This window comes from Gobio gobio, assembly GCF_949357685.1.
Source record: "Gobio gobio genome assembly, chromosome: 8".
NCBI classification, from domain to species: Eukaryota; Metazoa; Chordata; class Actinopteri; order Cypriniformes; family Gobionidae; genus Gobio; species Gobio gobio.
In genome coordinates, this window is record NC_137114.1 from 18,254,977 (window position 1) to 18,273,106 (window position 18,130).

The 18,130-nt window shown below is 35.3% G+C and overlaps 1 protein-coding gene across 1 annotated transcript; it reads right to left on the reverse strand.

Annotated features, from left to right (window-relative positions):
• Window positions 1–1,190: 1,190 nt before the first annotated feature.
• Window positions 1,191–16,761, reverse strand: efhd1 (EF-hand domain family, member D1). Its single transcript, XM_079823205.1, has 4 exons — window positions 16,178–16,761; window positions 8,240–8,387; window positions 3,253–3,387; window positions 1,191–2,272 (listed from the first exon to the last, which is right to left on the reverse strand). The coding sequence occupies exons 1-4, from the start codon at window positions 16,639–16,641 to the stop codon at window positions 2,138–2,140; spliced, it is 882 nt and encodes a 293-aa protein (XP_079679331.1). The 5' UTR covers window positions 16,642–16,761; the 3' UTR covers window positions 1,191–2,137.
• Between the last annotated feature and the right edge of the window lie 1,369 nt (window positions 16,762–18,130).

Sequence of the window (18,130 nt, forward strand, 5' to 3'; positions counted from 1 at the left end):
CCAAAAATGAAAATTATGTCATTAATGACTTACCCTCATGCCGTTCGACACCCGTCAGACCTCCGTTCATCTTCAGAACAGAAATTAAGATATTTTAGTTGAAATCTGATGGCTCTGAAAGGCCTCCATTGGCTCAATGGCACGGTTCACTCTCAAGACCCTTAAAAGGTACTAAAGACGTCGTTACAAAGTCCATCTCACTACAGTGGTTCTAAAATAACTTTATGAATCGGTTAGTGAGTCGAATCATGATTCGGATCGCGTGTCAAACCGTCAAACTGCTGAAATTTGGCGATTCAAACCGCTGATTCGACTCACTGATTCATAACGCTTCGAAGCTTCATGATGCTTTGTTTTGAAATCGTCATCACTATGTAAGTCGTTATTTAGGGTTTTTTTGCGCACAAAAACTATTGTCGCCGATTCATAAAGTTATTGTAGAACCACTGTAGTGAGATGGACTTTGTAACGACGTCTTTAGTGCCTTTTAAGGGTCTTGAGAGTGAACCGTGCATTGTGCCAATGGAGGCCTTTCAGAGCCATCAGATTTCAACTAAAATATCTTCATTTCTGTTCCGAAGATGAACGGAGGTCTGACGGGTGTCGAACGACATGAGGGTAAGTCATTAATGACAGAATTTTCATTTTTGGGTGAACTAACCCTTTAACTACTATGTACTAACATTTAAATTAATCATTTGATACAATGCACTTATTGTGTACATATATTTACATTTTTTAAATTACCTGCATGTAATTACATCTGTAATTAATTTATGTAGTTACATTCATAATTACACTGTTGACCCTTCCCTTACACCTAATCCTACCCTTAAACTGACCCATACCACCACACCTGTCCCTAACTTTACCTGTATCCACCTCAATATCAAAATGTGTTTTGCAATAAAAGTATATTGAACTAATTTTTTGATGTAAGCATAGTAGTTAAGGCCACCTAATATAAAGTGGGACCAACAAAATACATTAGGTCAATCGTATTGGTGGCACAACACTGTATGATTTTTACTCTGTAGTTAATTATATAGCACATATACTGTCTGTCAATCAGAAAAGGCTGATTACTATTATATGTATATTATAATGATTAATTATTCAACTCTGGAACGCTGGAAAAGAATTGTAGTTTAGTTTTCTGCATACAAGCCACTAATCAAGCTACACGGAGTAGCAACTGATCTGTAAAGAAATGCCTTTATTTTGATATGCGGAGCACAAACACTGGATTAAAATATCTGTGAAAATGTTGTGGTTGTTTTTTTTATCCTAATCGAAAATGTTATGCCTCATTACCAATAAATCTTAGATAGTTAAATGCAACTTATGTCAGTAAAATACTTTATTGTGCTCGTTTTGTCCATTCCAGTGCTGCCATCTATTGGCATACACTAGACACTTGAGACAGAAGAAATGTCAGGGATATATAAACAATTATTCCATGTCGCACATATGGAATAAAGCACACAAAGCAGCTCCAAAAAAAAAAAAAAACATTTTGTTGAAAAATACAGTGATTTAATAGGCTTTATGTAATTGGCAAAAACAAAAGAGTAACAGGTAGATATTATGAACATCTTATCAAATACAATTTACTAAAAATTAACAACAAACATATATTTAGGTGACGAATATGAAAAACAAAACAAAAATTATTCAAATCTATAAAAAATAAACATATTTCTTGACCCTTTGTTTCCATTGTTTCTATTTCTCCGTTGGTCATAATCAATATTTAGTCCAAGACACCAACTATTTAAAATTATGATTAACACTTTACAATAAACTTCTTGTTTCTAAAAATATATAGTTGCTTAGATGATTAAAATAGAAGCACAATCTAGTCTATTAGAGTTTATGCTGTTCCACATTACAAGTCTCCTGAAATTTCACTCGCTTCAGCCGTCACCAGCGAAACAAATTCCTCATGCATATTTCAGGATAGCTGTAGGCGACTAATAACACTAATGCTACTTGTTCAGTGTTACGCTGTGGTTTTGATTACACATAGGTGTGAGGTACAGGAAGCAGTGTGTGCATGCGTGTTTGTGCTTGTGTGGTTGTGTGCAAGTCAAATGTGCTCTCTGAAAGGCGCATCTGCTAAACTGTAGCGTGCGTTTTATGAACAGAATGTCGACTGCAGCTCTTTAAAGGCGGCACGCCGTTCTTTTCTGTCCAGTTCCATCCTCTTCCTCTCTTCTTGTTCCTCTCGTATCTCCGCCTCGAACTTACTGCGCACAGACAGAGCCTGAACCTGCACAAACACACGGATAAAACACATTTCAATGATGTGTCTCATATGTTCACAACATAAAAATAAATGCATTAATATTGCTGTGGTCCTGCTAAAACACTTTTAATTCCGTGAAATGCCAATTTTGTATTTATTTGGGGTTTTAAAAATCTTGTTAGGTGTGTGTCCCAAACCTGAAGCTGAAAAATTAAAACTAATACTATTAAAATTGTTTACATTAACTAAAATAAAGCTTAAATGGAAATTTATAAATATTACTTGAATTTTTGTTTTTAGAAATGCTGCCTTGGCAATTAAGTGAAATTAATAAGTTTAAATGCTAAAATTATTTAAACTAAAACTGAAATGAATATCAATTAAAGCTAAATATAAATATATATTTAAAAATAACAGATGACTAAAGTACAAATTACTAAAACTTAAACAAAAATGAAAACTGAAAATCTAAAATAAAAGCTCATTTAAAATATTTATAAATACTATAATATATACAAAAAATACTTTTAAATAATATTATTAGTTATGATAAATGCTAATATGATAAATATGATTTAAAAATATCATATAATATAATTACCATGACGTAATATAATATAATATAAGTGTATATATAATCATATTAAAATATAACTAATTTTAAACAATTTTAATGTGAATATGTAAAGATGTTGCACACATTTTCCATTATATATAATACAATAAAGCATAATATTTTTAAAAGGTTAACATTAATTAAAATATCAGATTTTTTTCAAGTAAAAAATGTAGGACATAGGGATTCAATTGCTCTATATAGTGTAACCCTTGTCCTTTGCAACACTGATGTGTTCTTTGTAGACACCAGCCTTTCATGTACTTACACTATATGAACACAAGGGGGAGACTAAGGCTCAAAATATTCTTCTGAAGCACATAGTAGTGGTTTCCCATGCATCAAAACTCACTTTCACATGAAAAGATAAAAAAAAATAAAAACAAACCTTGGCCTCAAAGAAGTCCCTCGCTCCAAGAACGCCTTCATTCGAGACGTCGATCTCTGAAAGTCGAGCCAGAGCCATCAGCCCGCTCTCTTCCTGCAACTCACCTGCCGCGGCCCTCCGGAAGATCAGCAGGAACTGACACAGAGATTGGGAGATTTGAATTATAGGGAAGTTTCAATAGCTTTAAAGGTTATCAGCATTTCATGGGAGGGTGCATTTCTATTCAATTCTAAATATAAATACAAAAGCATCTGACATCAGTTGGCATGTCGGCACGTAAACTAAAAGTTCAGCTAATTTTATTGACCCCAAACTGAAAGGCACTGCAGATACAGTATTTCTCTTTAAATGATAAGCAGTACATACTAAAGAGCCCTTTTTATTTAACTGATCATATCCAAACAGAACTGATTTCATTGAGGGGAAGGGGGAGGTCAAAAGAATGACCTTTTATCTTGCTCCCCCCTTTCTCTGCACAATCTGTGTGTGTGTGTGTGTGTGTGTGTGTGTGTGTGTGTGTGTGTGTGTGTGTGTGTGTGTGTGTGTGTGTGTGTGTGTGTGTGTGTGTGTGTGTGTGTGTGTGTGTGTGTGTGTGTGTGTGTGTGTGTGTGTGTGTGTGTGTGTGTGTGTGTGTGTGTGTGTGTGTGTGTGTGTGTGTAATGTCTGTCCAATCACACGAGTCAGGGCAGCATCTGACACACAACAGACTCACTGTACTTGAGACACAGCTGCACTATCACCTGTTTGAGTGTGTGTGTGTGGGGGGGGGGGGGGTACCACAGCCCCACAAGTGAAAAAAAAGGTACTAAAATGGCACTAAAAGGGTCAAAATGGAACTAAATAATCCCTAAGGACAGGGGTTTTAAACTTTTAGATGCCAGAGACCCCACATATGACCATCATCATGTGAGGAGCCTCAATTTAAAAATTTAAAGGATTAGTTTTTACTCACCCCAATGCCATCCAAGATGTCCATGTCTTTCTTTCTTCAGTGGAAAAGAAATTAAGTTTTTTGAGGAAAACATTTCAGGATTTTTCTCCACATAATGGACTTCAATTGCAACCAAAATGTTGAACGTCCACATAAATGCAGTTTCAAAGGGCTTTGAAGGGCTTCAAATGGTCTTATCTAGCCAAACGATCGGTCATTTTCTAAAAAAAAAAAAAACCCATATATATATATATATATATATATATATATATATATATATATATATATATATATATATATATATATATATATATATATATATATATATATTTTTTTTTTTTTTTTTTTAACCACAATTGATCGTACGTAACGTATGTTCAAAAGGTCACGCCGAACGTGGGGCGGAAGTAACGCCCCATTGTTTACAAAGCGAACGTTCGAAGACTAATACAAACGCTTTTTAAACAGAACAGGTAAAACAATGATAAATTAAATAATAAATATGTCATTCAACATACAATAAAATTTGAACGATCCTCCTTTTCCACCCTTTTAAACAATGATGGTCCTTCCGCCCATGTTCGGCGTGACCTTTTCAACGTATGTTACGTAATGCCTGGCTCGTTGCAGACCAGCACAAGACGATCAATTGTGGTTAAAAAGTATATATATTTTAATTTTATTTTTTTAAATGGCCGATTGATTCGCTAGATAAGACCCTGTTCCTCAGCTGCGATCGCGCAGTGCCATTTGAAGCCCTTCAAAGCCCTTTGAAACTGCATTGATGTGGACGTTCAACATTTTGGTTGCAATTGAAGTCCATTGTGTGGAGAAAAATCCTGAAATGTTTTCTTTTCCACTGAAGAAAGAAAGACATGGACATCTTGGATGGCATTGGGGTGAGTAAATTATCAGGAAATGTTCATTTTGAGGTGAACTAATCCTTGAAAGGGCATCTATTCTTTATAAACACCCAACTAACACTTAGAAATTAATATTATAAATCTAAAGTTAGTTTCTATAAATTTACATTTACATACATATACATATATATATATATATATATATATATATATATATATATATATATATATATATATATATATATATATATATATATATATATATATATATATATATATATATGTTTTCTGCTCAACATAGTAGTGTACAGTTACATTTATTATTTATATTTTATTTAATTAATAAATGTTTAAGCTAATTTATGTATTTATTTTAATCAAATTATTTATTTATTTATTTTAATCCAATTTGATCTATTTAATAGATGAATAACTGAATGTTTTATTATAATCACATTTGTATCAATCTATTTATGTTAAATTAATTTATTTATGTACTCATATTTTTGTATCTAATTTATTTATGTGCTTATTCATTTTAATCTTATTTATTATACAGTTTTTTCACTAGACCCCCTGTCACTCCCTTGCAGCCCCCAGTTTGAAAATCCTTGTTTTAGGTAATTTTCTTACAAAAATCAGAAGGTGTGTATTTATCAATTAGGGATTATTTGTTGACATAAAAAATGTAAGTCATATATGTATGGAAGTCAGTTTTGCATTAAGTACTACTTAAATGCTTTAAGTAATTACTTAAATCCTTAAAAAGTAATATATCAGAATATCACAGAGACCATTGTGTGTGTTCTGAGAGGTTGCTAGGCTATCTATGGCATTAAGATGCATTTTGGTCGATCGGATCACAAGTGGACAACCCTAAATAAAGGTGTAAACAGGGTCTAAACGTGTTGAGCTTGTCCACTTTTGACCACATAGGTTGTTGAAAGCGCAATTGACCAGATTGCTTTCGAAGTGTAGACGCTCATGTGGTCAAATGCGTTCAAACAGCCACTAAAGACTCAACTCTCGCCTACTGATCTAACGTGTGAACATTATGGGAAGCGTGCTAGCGGGATTTATTCTTTGTCGGCTGAAGACCCAAGTTTGGTTCGAAGACAAAAAACATACCAAGCACAATGTTCTCTCACTATTCCTGATTTCAAACGGCGTCTTGCGGCTATCAGAGCAGAAACTAAAGCTGCTGCTCTCAGTGTGTTTTCCCATCGTCTCCAGGTGTGTACATATGTAAATTGCACGAGCTTAATTCATCCATTACATCGAAAGATCTGAAAAAGCCTATAGATTTACCCACCCATAGACCCTCCCCTCGAAGAAATCAGGACGGAAGTGATTGAAAGTGGACAAAAGAGACAAAATTAAAACACCAGGGGTGCGTTCCATTCGACAGGGTCCCTACGTACTGTTCACTGCTCCCTACTCCCTGAGCACGGGATATCAGGTGAAGTGGACTTCGCTGACAATAATCGCTCATTTGGAACGCCCTGCAACGTCATCAAAGAAAGGCAACGACGGGGGAGCGCAGATTATGATATAACATAAATTAAAACCATATAATAATTAAAAAACACTTATCTAAAAAAATATTGTCCATTAGTTTTATGAGTTTACATATACCTTTATTGACTATGAACAGATTTGAAGCTGCACCTGTCATTCAATATGAAAATACATTTTAACTTGGTTTACTATGTAGCTATAAATGTATTCTTAATCAGGTCTTTGTAGCGGTCTCACCTCGTGTGCTTTCTTTCCCAAGCGCAGCTGCATAGTAAACATTCCTTAGGTAAATAAATTAAAATATAAAAACTGGCAGCCGTCAGCTGCTTCTCAACACTTTTAATTTGTTTACATATTCATAAAATAAAATTAAATATGCGAATGTAACAGTTATTGGCATTGCCATAACCATTCATACTCTAGTTTGTATAATAACTATGAATATTCAAATGCATGTAAACTCCTCCATAGCAAAACTTTAAAAACTCTTCCAACGGCTCTGCACCATCATTAGTTCAGACAGGTGATGCGATTCGCAATGACAGTTGGGGGATTTTCGCTCTCCACTTCCTGTGAAGTGATGTATCGATGTTCCCTTCTTCCCTACGCCGTTCACAGTACCCTTCGGACTGAACATGTTCGCTCCCTTTGGATTGGAATCTCACTTAAGATGGCGGAATACCCTCTGAAGTCCACTTCGCAGTCCACTTACGGTCGAATGGAACGCACCCCAGGTGTAAACAGGTATGTGTCTCCCTCGTCTACATGTGATCCAATTGACCAAGCGTGCCATACGAGTTTCCTGAAAAGTGAAGCCAAAGCGTCTCGATTGCCCCCGGCTGGATGGAGTGTATGTCATAAACCCCGCCCTCTGATGGGACGTGAGACAAACTAAAAAAATCGAATTACACTTCAAATAATTTTTTTCCAAAGATGTTTTCTGTCATTATATGTAGTTATCATGACGCTGATGTAAGTTCAAGTGTTCATTCTTTAAATAAGTTTGGATTTAGTTAATTATTTTATGCTATAAAAATGTGTGTGACGTCATGATAGGCAGCTTCTCTGAGTGAAGTAGTCGCTGACGCACCAATTTTTTGGGGATCTTCGGCAGGAGATTGGAGTTTTAACTTTAATTTCTACATTTCCATGTTTATTTCACACCGACATAATGAGTTGTTCTGCAGTAAACTGTATTAACCAATTCTGTGAGAGCCTTGATATCGTGGCTCACTACTGCGCAGATTCGAGACTCAAGATGTCAGCGCCATATTGGGACATTGACAGCTTCAATGACTACAATGGAAGGGTGTAAAGATGTGACGTCCATTTTAATACCAGCTGTAAACAGGGCTTATGATATAAGAGATTGCTACACATGCCCTTTTCAATGTAAATCTATAGGATTGTTTTTCCCCCTTTTATCACTCGCCAGGTGAAAATTTCCTAAGGTGATTACATCTGAATGACAAGCCACATCAGAGCTGCATTCAGAGATAGAGATTGTATCTCTTACAGACCTCTCAAAAATGTGCCGTGATCGTATCATTTGAGTAGTTGAGTCTAAAGTGGTTTCCATGGAGGGTAATCTCTGAAAAGATTTAATCACTAGATTAAATCAGTCATCAGGGACGGTGATAGACCTAACAAAGCTGAAAAAGACACACACGCATACCTCTCTGTAGCTGAGTTTGCCGTCGTAATCTTCATCCACCTCCTTGATCATGTTCTTCAACCCCAGATGAGTCTGTGGAGCTCCAAGCTTCTCCATCATCAGCTTCAGCTCCATCAGATCAATGAAGCCGTCTTTACCAGAGTCAAATCTACACACAAATACATATACAGCTTTTTAAAGGAGAAGTTCGCCTAAAATTAAACTTCTGTTATTAATTAGACACCTTTTGTGCTGTTTTCCCATTATGACGACAATTCATCTCACCATTATCGGTAAATAACAATGAGCATTATCAGTGAAACTTCAATTTTGATCTCTTCATTATTTTTTTTAAACTTGTTATATGTCTTCATAAGACCTGAAGACCTTCATGAGACCTAATATAGCGCAAAACTTGTTTTTATGGTGTTTTTGGAGGGTTTTGAAGAAAAGTTCTGCATTATTTTTTTTAAAGAATTAATCATTTTAATCTGAAATAATGCATTAAATTGATCAAAAGTGACAATATATTTATAATGTTACAAAAGATTTCAATTTCAGATAAATGCCATTATTTTCTATTCAACAAATAATCCTAAAAAACATTTATCATAGTTTCCACTCAAATGAAGCATCACGACTGTATTAAACATTGATAATAATAATCAGAAATGTTTCTTGAACAGCAAATCATCATATTAGAATGATTTCTGAAGGATCATGACACTGAAGACTGGAGTAATGATGCTGAAAATTCAGCTTTGATCACAGATTTTTTTTTTGATTTCTTAAAATAGAAAACAATTATTTAAATTTTTTGCACAATATTTCTGTTTTTATTGTATTTTTGAGCCTTGATGAGCATGAGACTTCTTTCAAAAACATTTGTTTTTTTTAAATAATACCAACTCCAAACTTTTAAACTTGTAGCTATTAATGCTAATTGCATTCTAGCATCATATGGATCATATCAAGCTACTACTGACACTAGAAGTGCCTGTTGACATGAAGATTTATTCAGCCGCAGCAGAGGGAGGGCAGCAGAACGGCAGGTGGAGAGTGACGGCAGAAACAGCAGGAAAAAGAGATTCTAACGGAGGAGAGTATTTATAGAGTCTCACCCAGCTGTTGCCACACCAACCATCAGGATCTCGTGTGTGTGCAAGAGAGAGAAAGAGAGAGTGTTTGTCTTGAACATTGTGTGAAAATAGAGAGGCTGAGATTGAAGGAGTGGCACGTGTTTCTATTTTAGTTTGAGTCATGCTTTTAGAAAGAACAGGCTCATGGTGGAAGAAAAGTACAGGTGAGCATCGTCTCATCTCTATTTCTCTCCCTCTCCACATAGGAAGGAAAATCATGAATGAGATGCCATTTTATTCTCCTAGACAGCAAAATGGAGAAAGTTTCATCTTCATCAAACCTCTCAGATTTTCCTCCTGAGAAAAAAAAAATCACAATAACCTCACATGACAGTTAGAATTGATCTCAATAACATCTAAACCTGTGCTCAAGAAACTTAAGTACGAAATCAAAGTCAAATGTCATTATGAACTCTGAAAATCTTCAGAGACTTATCTGTCTTGCTATACTTTACAGTAAGGTTCCATTTGTTAACATTAGTTTACTGCATTAGTTTACATGAACAAACAATGAAAAATTCACACCTTTCATAATGAACCATTATGTTTTTATTACCTTAGAATGAGCCATTTCTACCTACATACACTACAGGTCACCTTACAGTGAAGTCTCCATTTTGCGCCGTCATGTTTCTACAGTAGCCCTAAACGGACAAACTTCTCTAAGAGCGCTAGCTACTCTCTGCTGTCTCAGACGACGGCATATTTGTCCTGTGTCGGCCACCGTAGCTTTTCTATGTGCTTCTAAAGAGAGGGGTGAGAGGTGGGTGGTTGCAATTCGCAACCTCACTGCTAGGTGCCACTAAACACAGTGCACATTTAAAGGTTGAGCTGCGAGCTCATTGGCTACTGATATAGCGGGAACCAATCAGCTGTGCCCTATAGAGAACAATGTGATCGCAAGAAGATTGAGGTAAAGACCAATCTAGAGTTTCATGACAGAACTTTGTATTTCTATAGCATTTATTAATCTTAGCTAATGTTAATCTCAATATTTACAAATACATTGCAATCTTAAAAATAAAGGTTTTATATTGCCATCCATAGAACCTTCCCAATGAACAAACTGTTCTCTATAAAAAGATTATTAAGATGTTCTTCACACTAAAAAAATATTGTTATTTTAAGAACTGTTCACTGAAAGGTTCTTTGGGGAACCGAAAATCATCCTCCCCAGGAAGGAGGGAATGTTCTCATAACTTTGGCAAGGTTTTCTAAAAGTTATGAACAAATGTTCTTCCAGTAAAGTTAATAGAATGTTTGTTCAGTTATATGGTCTTTAATAATGTTCTCAAAATGTCAGCACATTATACATAGTTCATGAAACTTCTGAAACATTTTAGTAGTCTAAAATACAACTTGTTTAAGAACGTTAAGAGAATATTCAGAAGTAACGTTCCCATAATGTCTACAAAATCATCAAATGTTCCCTTATCGTTCGTATATACCCAAAATTGTTTCGCCAATCATTATTACATATTCGGGTCTTTAGCGACCCAGATCTATATCTAACACGGATGGATCGCTACCTGTCGTGATAATATAAAACTCTCCTGATATTGGAGTAACAATTACAGAAGAATAAAATAAAGCATATTTTGTTACTGTATGGAGCTTGGAAGGGTTCAGTCTGAGCAGATGTTTTATACCATCATAAAAGTTTGAATTTGCATGGTGGTAACTCAAAGGTTTTTTTTTACCACTTCGTTATTTTGGCTTGGAATTTCGTTTGTTGGAAATAAAAACTGAATTTAGAAATGCTTTTGAAATGAAAAACTTTAATAAACAAAATATATTTTTCAAATGAAGACAGCGTTTGGAGTGGAGTGAAAAATAATCCGTTCCCTGAGTCCACGGCCTTTGCTGTTATTGAGTGTACACAAATAAAAGTAGACAGTTTACTGTTTATAATTATGTCTTGCATTTATCTGTATGGCTAAAAATTACATAGTAATATTGTGAGTTTCCGCTGGAAATGGAATAACGAAAAAATCCATCAAAAGGCGCCGACGACTTTGTCGGACAGAGGGTTAAAGAAAACGTAGCCTATTTAGTTTCATATAGTTAGGCTATGTCTAAATATTATAATCTTTTAATATCATATGTTGATTATGAAAAGTGAGCAGCATGAGTAAGGCACATAATCAGATGCGCATATGTCTGGAGACATGGATTTTGTGAATTGTGTTTTCTAGAAAAGTTCTTTCTTTAAAATAAATTTTGTTTTGTATAAATTGTATTTTAATTTTGATCAATGTTTAATCAACTATTTGGCTGTATATTTAATAAATAAGAAGCAAACCAACATCGTCGGGAATGGATTGACGTGCGTATCTGGCCTGTTTCCTCAGCCTTTGAGTAAGGCTGAAACTACAGCGTCTTTCTGTTTTAATACATTTCTTCAATATGTCTTAATTACAGTAGGCTTATAGATAGTTATGATATTTGTGGTTGCACCGGGGTCCGTTATAATAAAGTTATGCCACTTTCCTTATTAGGAGAAAATATATGTCATTTTAACGACATAAGATATCGTTATTAGACATACTTGAGTGGAAAAAAAATTATATGTAGGCCCTATGTGGGAGCAATGCGTGACTGTACCAGGCTACCTGTAAATGCGAAAAAACTGTTTCCATTGCAGGTTTCCTTTTTCGAAATGCCTGAAAAACCACTTCAAGCGAGCGTAAAAACTTTTTTGCGCTATATGAGAGTTTTTGCGAAATTGACGCGTTTCCATTGGGCGTATTTTCAATTCACGATTTCAATTTGCGCAATTTAAAGGGTAATGGAAACGCAGCTAGTGACAGTAATATTTGATTGTGTTCAGTTCTTGCTCTCCTGTAAATCGCTGAGCCATTTCTAGTGTTGCTGATGATTATTCCTATTCTTTTGTTTTCTGCCTGCGGTGACTATGAGTGAAACGTCACTTCATCATTGTGTGTCAGACATTGCCACCTTATGGAATAAAGGTGGATTGCACTTATTCAGTCATCAAAGATTCAATTATTGCTGTGCAGAGACAATATACTTACACTGTTACACACCTCGGGTTGTTAGCGACCCTATACCATTTTTACAAAAATGAAAAAAAAAATTTCTCTTGTTATATTGTTTATAATGAATTGATTGAGGAATACTAAGAAGGTTGATGTCTAACTTTAAAAAATAAATGAGGAGGAGGGTAGTGAATGACGTTCCATAGTGCATAGTCAATGTATTAAATCACATTTGCTATCTAAGCTGCAATCCACATTCATTTTAGAGCTCTATACTCTATACTGTATTTCTCATATGCTTATTTTAATCTCTCCTAAGGTATTTTAAAGATAAACCTCTGAGACGATGTGAATGTTTATCAGGCTGTTTCATATTGTTGCTCTGAATGGCCGTCTAATCTCATCTCCTTCACACATTGTTTCTGAAAGGTCATTAACAGCTCAACCTTCGTTGATAAGTGCCGCATAAAAGCCCTTCAGTTTAACCATTTCACGCAATATCCTCACTTTCTTTCTTAGTTCGATGTTGTTTTAACAGCCCCCACCAAGACATGCTCACACTTGCCTGCCCTGATTAAAGGACAACTGTGAATCTGCTGACCAGAACAGCAACTGCTTTCAGCAACTGGCAGCACACACTCCTACACACACGGCTTGAAAATGTGTGTGGATGCATGAAAACACAAACTGCACCCGCAATTACGTCAGGGCATCGCATGTGTTTGTGTGTGGACGTTTTCTTTGTCCTCTCTGGTTTCCTGCTGTGGTATTTATAGATGCCAAGGCTCGGGGCAGAGATTCAGCTATAGAGCCTGGCATTCAGAGCGCTGCAGTCCAGTAACAGGGCTCAGGCTGATCTTGGATCTGTGGCTAACTGCAGATGTGCTGCATTATGATCTACTTGAAGCAGGTCAGGATTAACACGGCTGACCTGGCGTGTGAGAGAGAAAGAGCGAAAGAGAGAGAATAATAAAGAGAAAGAGGAGGATGAGATTGGCATGTTGGTCCTGCCGCCTGCATGCCGGTCACATTCCAGGTCAGCCCCCCTTCCTGCGCTAAAGAGGCACGGATGGAGAGCATCAAAAAATATGCGCACTTATACATAGAAATTATCCATCACATGCACTGTTGTTCAAATGTTTGGGGATGGTACGATTTTTTTTATGTTTTTGAAAGAAGTCTCTTATGTCTCTCTCACCGAGCCTGCATTTATTTGATCATAAATACAGTAAAAGCAGTAATATTGTGAAATATTATTAAAATGTAAAAACTTTTCTATTTGAATATATTTTAAAATGTAATTTTTCCTGTGATCAAAGCTGAATTTTCAGCATACTCCAGTCTTCAGTGTCACATGATCCTTCAGAAATCATTCTAATATGATGATTTGATGCTCAAGAAACATTATTATTATCAATGTTGTTATATTTTTGTGGAAACTGATTTTTTTTTTTCAAGATTCTTTCATGAAGAATAAGTTCAAAAGAAGAAGATTTCTGGGAAACATTCAAAAAAAATTTGAAGCATTATAAATGTCTTTACTGTCACTTTCGACCAATTTATTTTTGTCCTCACTGAATGAAATTATTCATTTCTTTAAAAAATACTTTTGAACCATGGTGAGTATATTATATAATCTTAAACACCAATTTCTATGGAAGCTTGTTTCCGCCACTGAATAAAAAAATGGCAAAATAATTGCGGCTTTTTATCTCACAATTTTAACATTTTTCTTACAGTTGCAAGATATAAACATGCAATTGTGTTTTATAAAGTCCGAAATGCAAGATATCAATTATTTACTTTTTTTATTTTTTTATTCAGTGGCGGAAACTAGATTCGATAAATTACAGACCAGTCAAATTTTGATTTGAAAGCTCAGAGACTGTGGAACCTCATAAAATATGTGAATCTATCTATCTATCTATCTATCTATCTATCTATCTATCTATCTATCTATCTATCTATCTATCTATCTATCTATCTATCTATCTATCTATCTATCTATCTATCTATCTATCTATCTATCTATCTATCTATCTATCTATCTATCTATCTATCTATCTATCTATCTATCTATCTCTCTCCATCCATCCATCCAGTACACTGTGCTAATTCATAAGTAGGCGTGAGTTGTGTTTATGAATGTGTTAACCTCTGCTGTATCTTGCTTTTGACCCATTTTCCTCTTATACATGACATCTTTTTTCATCTCTGATGAAACTGGGCTGAACTGATCTGAAGTGGGCCAGAGTACGCACTTCTATGACTTCAACAGACACACCTTGCAGTCCTGACGTAACCTAGTCCTATGGGATATTCACACTTTTTTTTATCATTGTTTTATACACTATACATGTTGGGTTGGTTTCCTTTAACACAATATAATCTAATAGTCTTGACTGAACCTCACAGTTAATGAAGCTTCTAGTGCACAATTCTAAATCATCTACCTGATCTTAAAGTGTCGTAAGGCAAGATTAACTTTGGGATCATCGAACAAAATCTATTAACATCATACATTTCTATGATCTGGCAGCAGAGGTTGACACGCAGAAACAAAGTCTCTGAGATGAAACGCACATCCCAGGATTCTCCTCACATCAAACACTGGACAGTTTGCTATTTGCTTTTGTATGGTTTTGTTGCACTACCAGAGATCCGATTCTGAATTCCATGTGATTAAACACATAAAAATATCCAATTATATGATAAAAATGAATGTATTTTTTTTTTTTTACTTTATCCATTTCACAACTCTGCATGAAACCAAAGAGACTCTCTCTCCTCATAGACTCTTCCAAATCCCCGTAAACACACGCACAAACTGACAAAGATGGCATTGTTGCTCATGGAGTGGGTTCCATGGGGACGCAGAGTTTGTGAGTGGACCCTTGTGCTGAAATAATGAGGGGAACCAGGACAATGGCTGTTCAGAGAGAGAGAGAGACGCCAGAGAAAAACATTATTTTGGCACAGTATGAGGATGCTCAGAGAGAATTCGTGTTAATTTAATGTGATAAGAATGTTTATTTCTTGCTATCTGACATTCACTCATCTTGTTTAAAATAATACTCTATTTTTACTTGTGTTTTTGCAATACAAATGCCACTAAAGCTGAAAGAGAGTTGCTGTTATAATATTTTCTTCTATTATTTTGATGTTTTTATTATTATTTTATGTTCATTGATTCCAAGCTTTGGCGATATTGTATTATTACATTAATACCAATAAAGCAATTTTGAATTTGAGATCATTCTTTTTTTTAATGTTACATTCATAACTATTCATCTTTGTAAGTCCATATTGTTAAAATCTGATTTTATTACATGCTGATTTTTTATATGCTAATACTATCTGTTTAATTTACATTATTTTATACGTTACTATTTCATTTTATAGAAATACAGTGTTTAGCTTATGTCACTAAAGCACAGTAAAGTGGAATATAAATGTAATAAGATGATTTAGAAAATAACTAATCAAGAAAATGATAAACAAAAGATCAAGAATAATCAATCAGGGATTTAATTTTTGTGATGCATCAACATTCCTTTTGCTCAAAGAACACAATGATCCCAAATCTCTCTCTCTCTCTCTCTCTCTCTCTCTCTCTCTCTCTCTCTCTCTCTCTCTCTCTCACACACACACACACACACACACAAACACAAACTTCAGTCTTGCTATGGCCTAATGATGTTCAATACATCCATAAATTGATTAGAAATCTTTAAATTAAATAAATATCTTAATTTAAATAAATAGGCCTATATATCAGCTGAGCTTTAGAAATGTGCTGATTAAGTGACTAATGAACTGACCTCTTGAACATTTTCTCCATGTCTTTGATCTGTTTTCTGGAGAACTCCTTAAACTCGGTGTAGGGATTGAAAACCTTCATCTGCTTGGGTTTCGCCGTGCCGTCATGGATGTCCAGCCTGCGGTTGAGTTTCTCCGTCAGTTCAGAGGTGGCGTCGCCGTTCGCGGCACTGGCGGGTCTCACCTTCTCCTCGTCCGCTTCTGTTTGCACCGGTGAGCCGGGATTGGTGTCACGCTGCTCGGCGCCCAGCCTGCGCTGCAGCTTTCGTGCGAGCTCCTCGGATGACATTGCGGACTGTGATGCTCTGCCTCGCTCGATCAGCTGTTTCTGAACACTATCGAGTTGAGAGAGAGGCGGGGCTGCAGAGAGTCTCTTTAAACGTGATCTGTCAAGCCCAGTGGGATTCGAGACAGTGTTGGAAGTTAACGTGTCTGTTAAAAGCTCTGAAGGGAGTAGATGTTTCATTTTTACATAATGGATTTGTGTAGCTATTGAGGTTCTGGGTATAAATAATAAGAAAAGTCTTTGCGTTGGCCGGGAATCGAACCCGGGTCAACTGCTTGGAAGGCAGCTATGCTCACCACTATACCACCAACGCGTACGGGTGTATCGGTCGCCAGTCTCACTCCCAATCATAGAGTAATGACTTTGAGCTCATACAAATAGATTTATTTTGGATAAAATTGCTGTGTTAAAAGTAAGTGAATCTAAAGACCAGCAACTGTTTAATGACATTAATGTTAGAGTAATTTGAAGATCGGATACATCACACATCAGCATCTTTTTTTTTTTTTTTTATTGAAACAACATTAGGGGAGTACAAAGACATTTGAATATATAAAACAAATCAAATGTATCTTATATTACAAATCAATCATGTTTCTATTACATTAAGTATCCTTTTCAACAGCTTAGATGTCTTAACAGCTTTTCGATTGTTCTGTATAGATGTTAGGGAGTCATAAAAAATCTTCAAATCAGTGGAAAATAGTCTACCATTTGGTACAGTCGATATACATTTTGCTTTATGTATATGATATTTCCCTAATAGAATAAGAAGTTTAATTATATTATCCATTTCCAATAAACCAGTATCACAATCCATAAACAATATCATTACATCAGTTATAGTGACAAATTTGGAAAATAAGTCAAAAAGAAAAATAGAAACTTGGGACCAAAATATTTTGGTATAATTACAATTGAAAAATAAGTGTACAATTGTTTCTGTTTCTTTTTTACAAAAACTACATAAAGGCGAAAACCCTTCTTTAAATTTAATAATAAAATTGTTACATGGATAATATCTAATTATTTTACAGTTTTTTACAATCGCTATGACAATTTTTTCAATACTTTTAACAAATTTCCTAAACTCTTAACGCAGTTAGCACAACATCTGTCTGTGTAGGCTATACAATTAACACATTTATTGTTGCTTTTACACAAAATGCATATAGGTAACACAAATTTTAAATGCTTCAACTTCTTTTACACACAAGCTCTACCAAGACCAAAACAATGCATTTTTACTGCCAAATTTACCAATGCTTTAACACTGTATGTCAGAACAGATAACACCTTGCTCTAAACCTTAACCTTACAGGCTAAAGTCAAGGTAAACAGCTGTTCATATTGAGAATTGAAACACAAATATATCCCTTGTATTTTATTCCATTGGTACTGATAAACAGCTAATTTAATTTGTGCAAATATATAAATCACAGCTGATTCCCATCTAGGAATTGTTCAGGTGTTGATGTTCTTTCAATCACATGACCATATGGTATACAGTAAAAGAGGGCCTATTTGGGCTTATCTTGTGTGAAAAAGGAACAATATAGAGCAACACAAAGAAAGACATAAAAAGGCCTGCATGAGGGAGAGGAAGACGAGTACCAGAACAAGGGAGAGGAGTGGGACAAGGGCAAGGGAGGGGAATACCTGGACAAGG

Excerpts from the sequence above, each read along its gene's own strand:
- efhd1 (XM_079823205.1), bottom strand. The coding sequence starts at position 16,641 with ATGAAACATCTACTCCCTTCAGAGCTTTTAACAGACACGTTAACTTCC. Across the intron at positions 8,388-16,177 it reads ATGGAGAAAATGTTCAAGAG|ATTTGACTCTGGTAAAGACG; the intron begins GTCAGTTCATTA and ends ATTTGTGTGTAG. Across the intron at positions 3,388-8,239 it reads GCAAACTCAGCTACAGAGAG|TTCCTGCTGATCTTCCGGAG; the intron begins GTATGCGTGTGT and ends TCTCTGTGTCAG.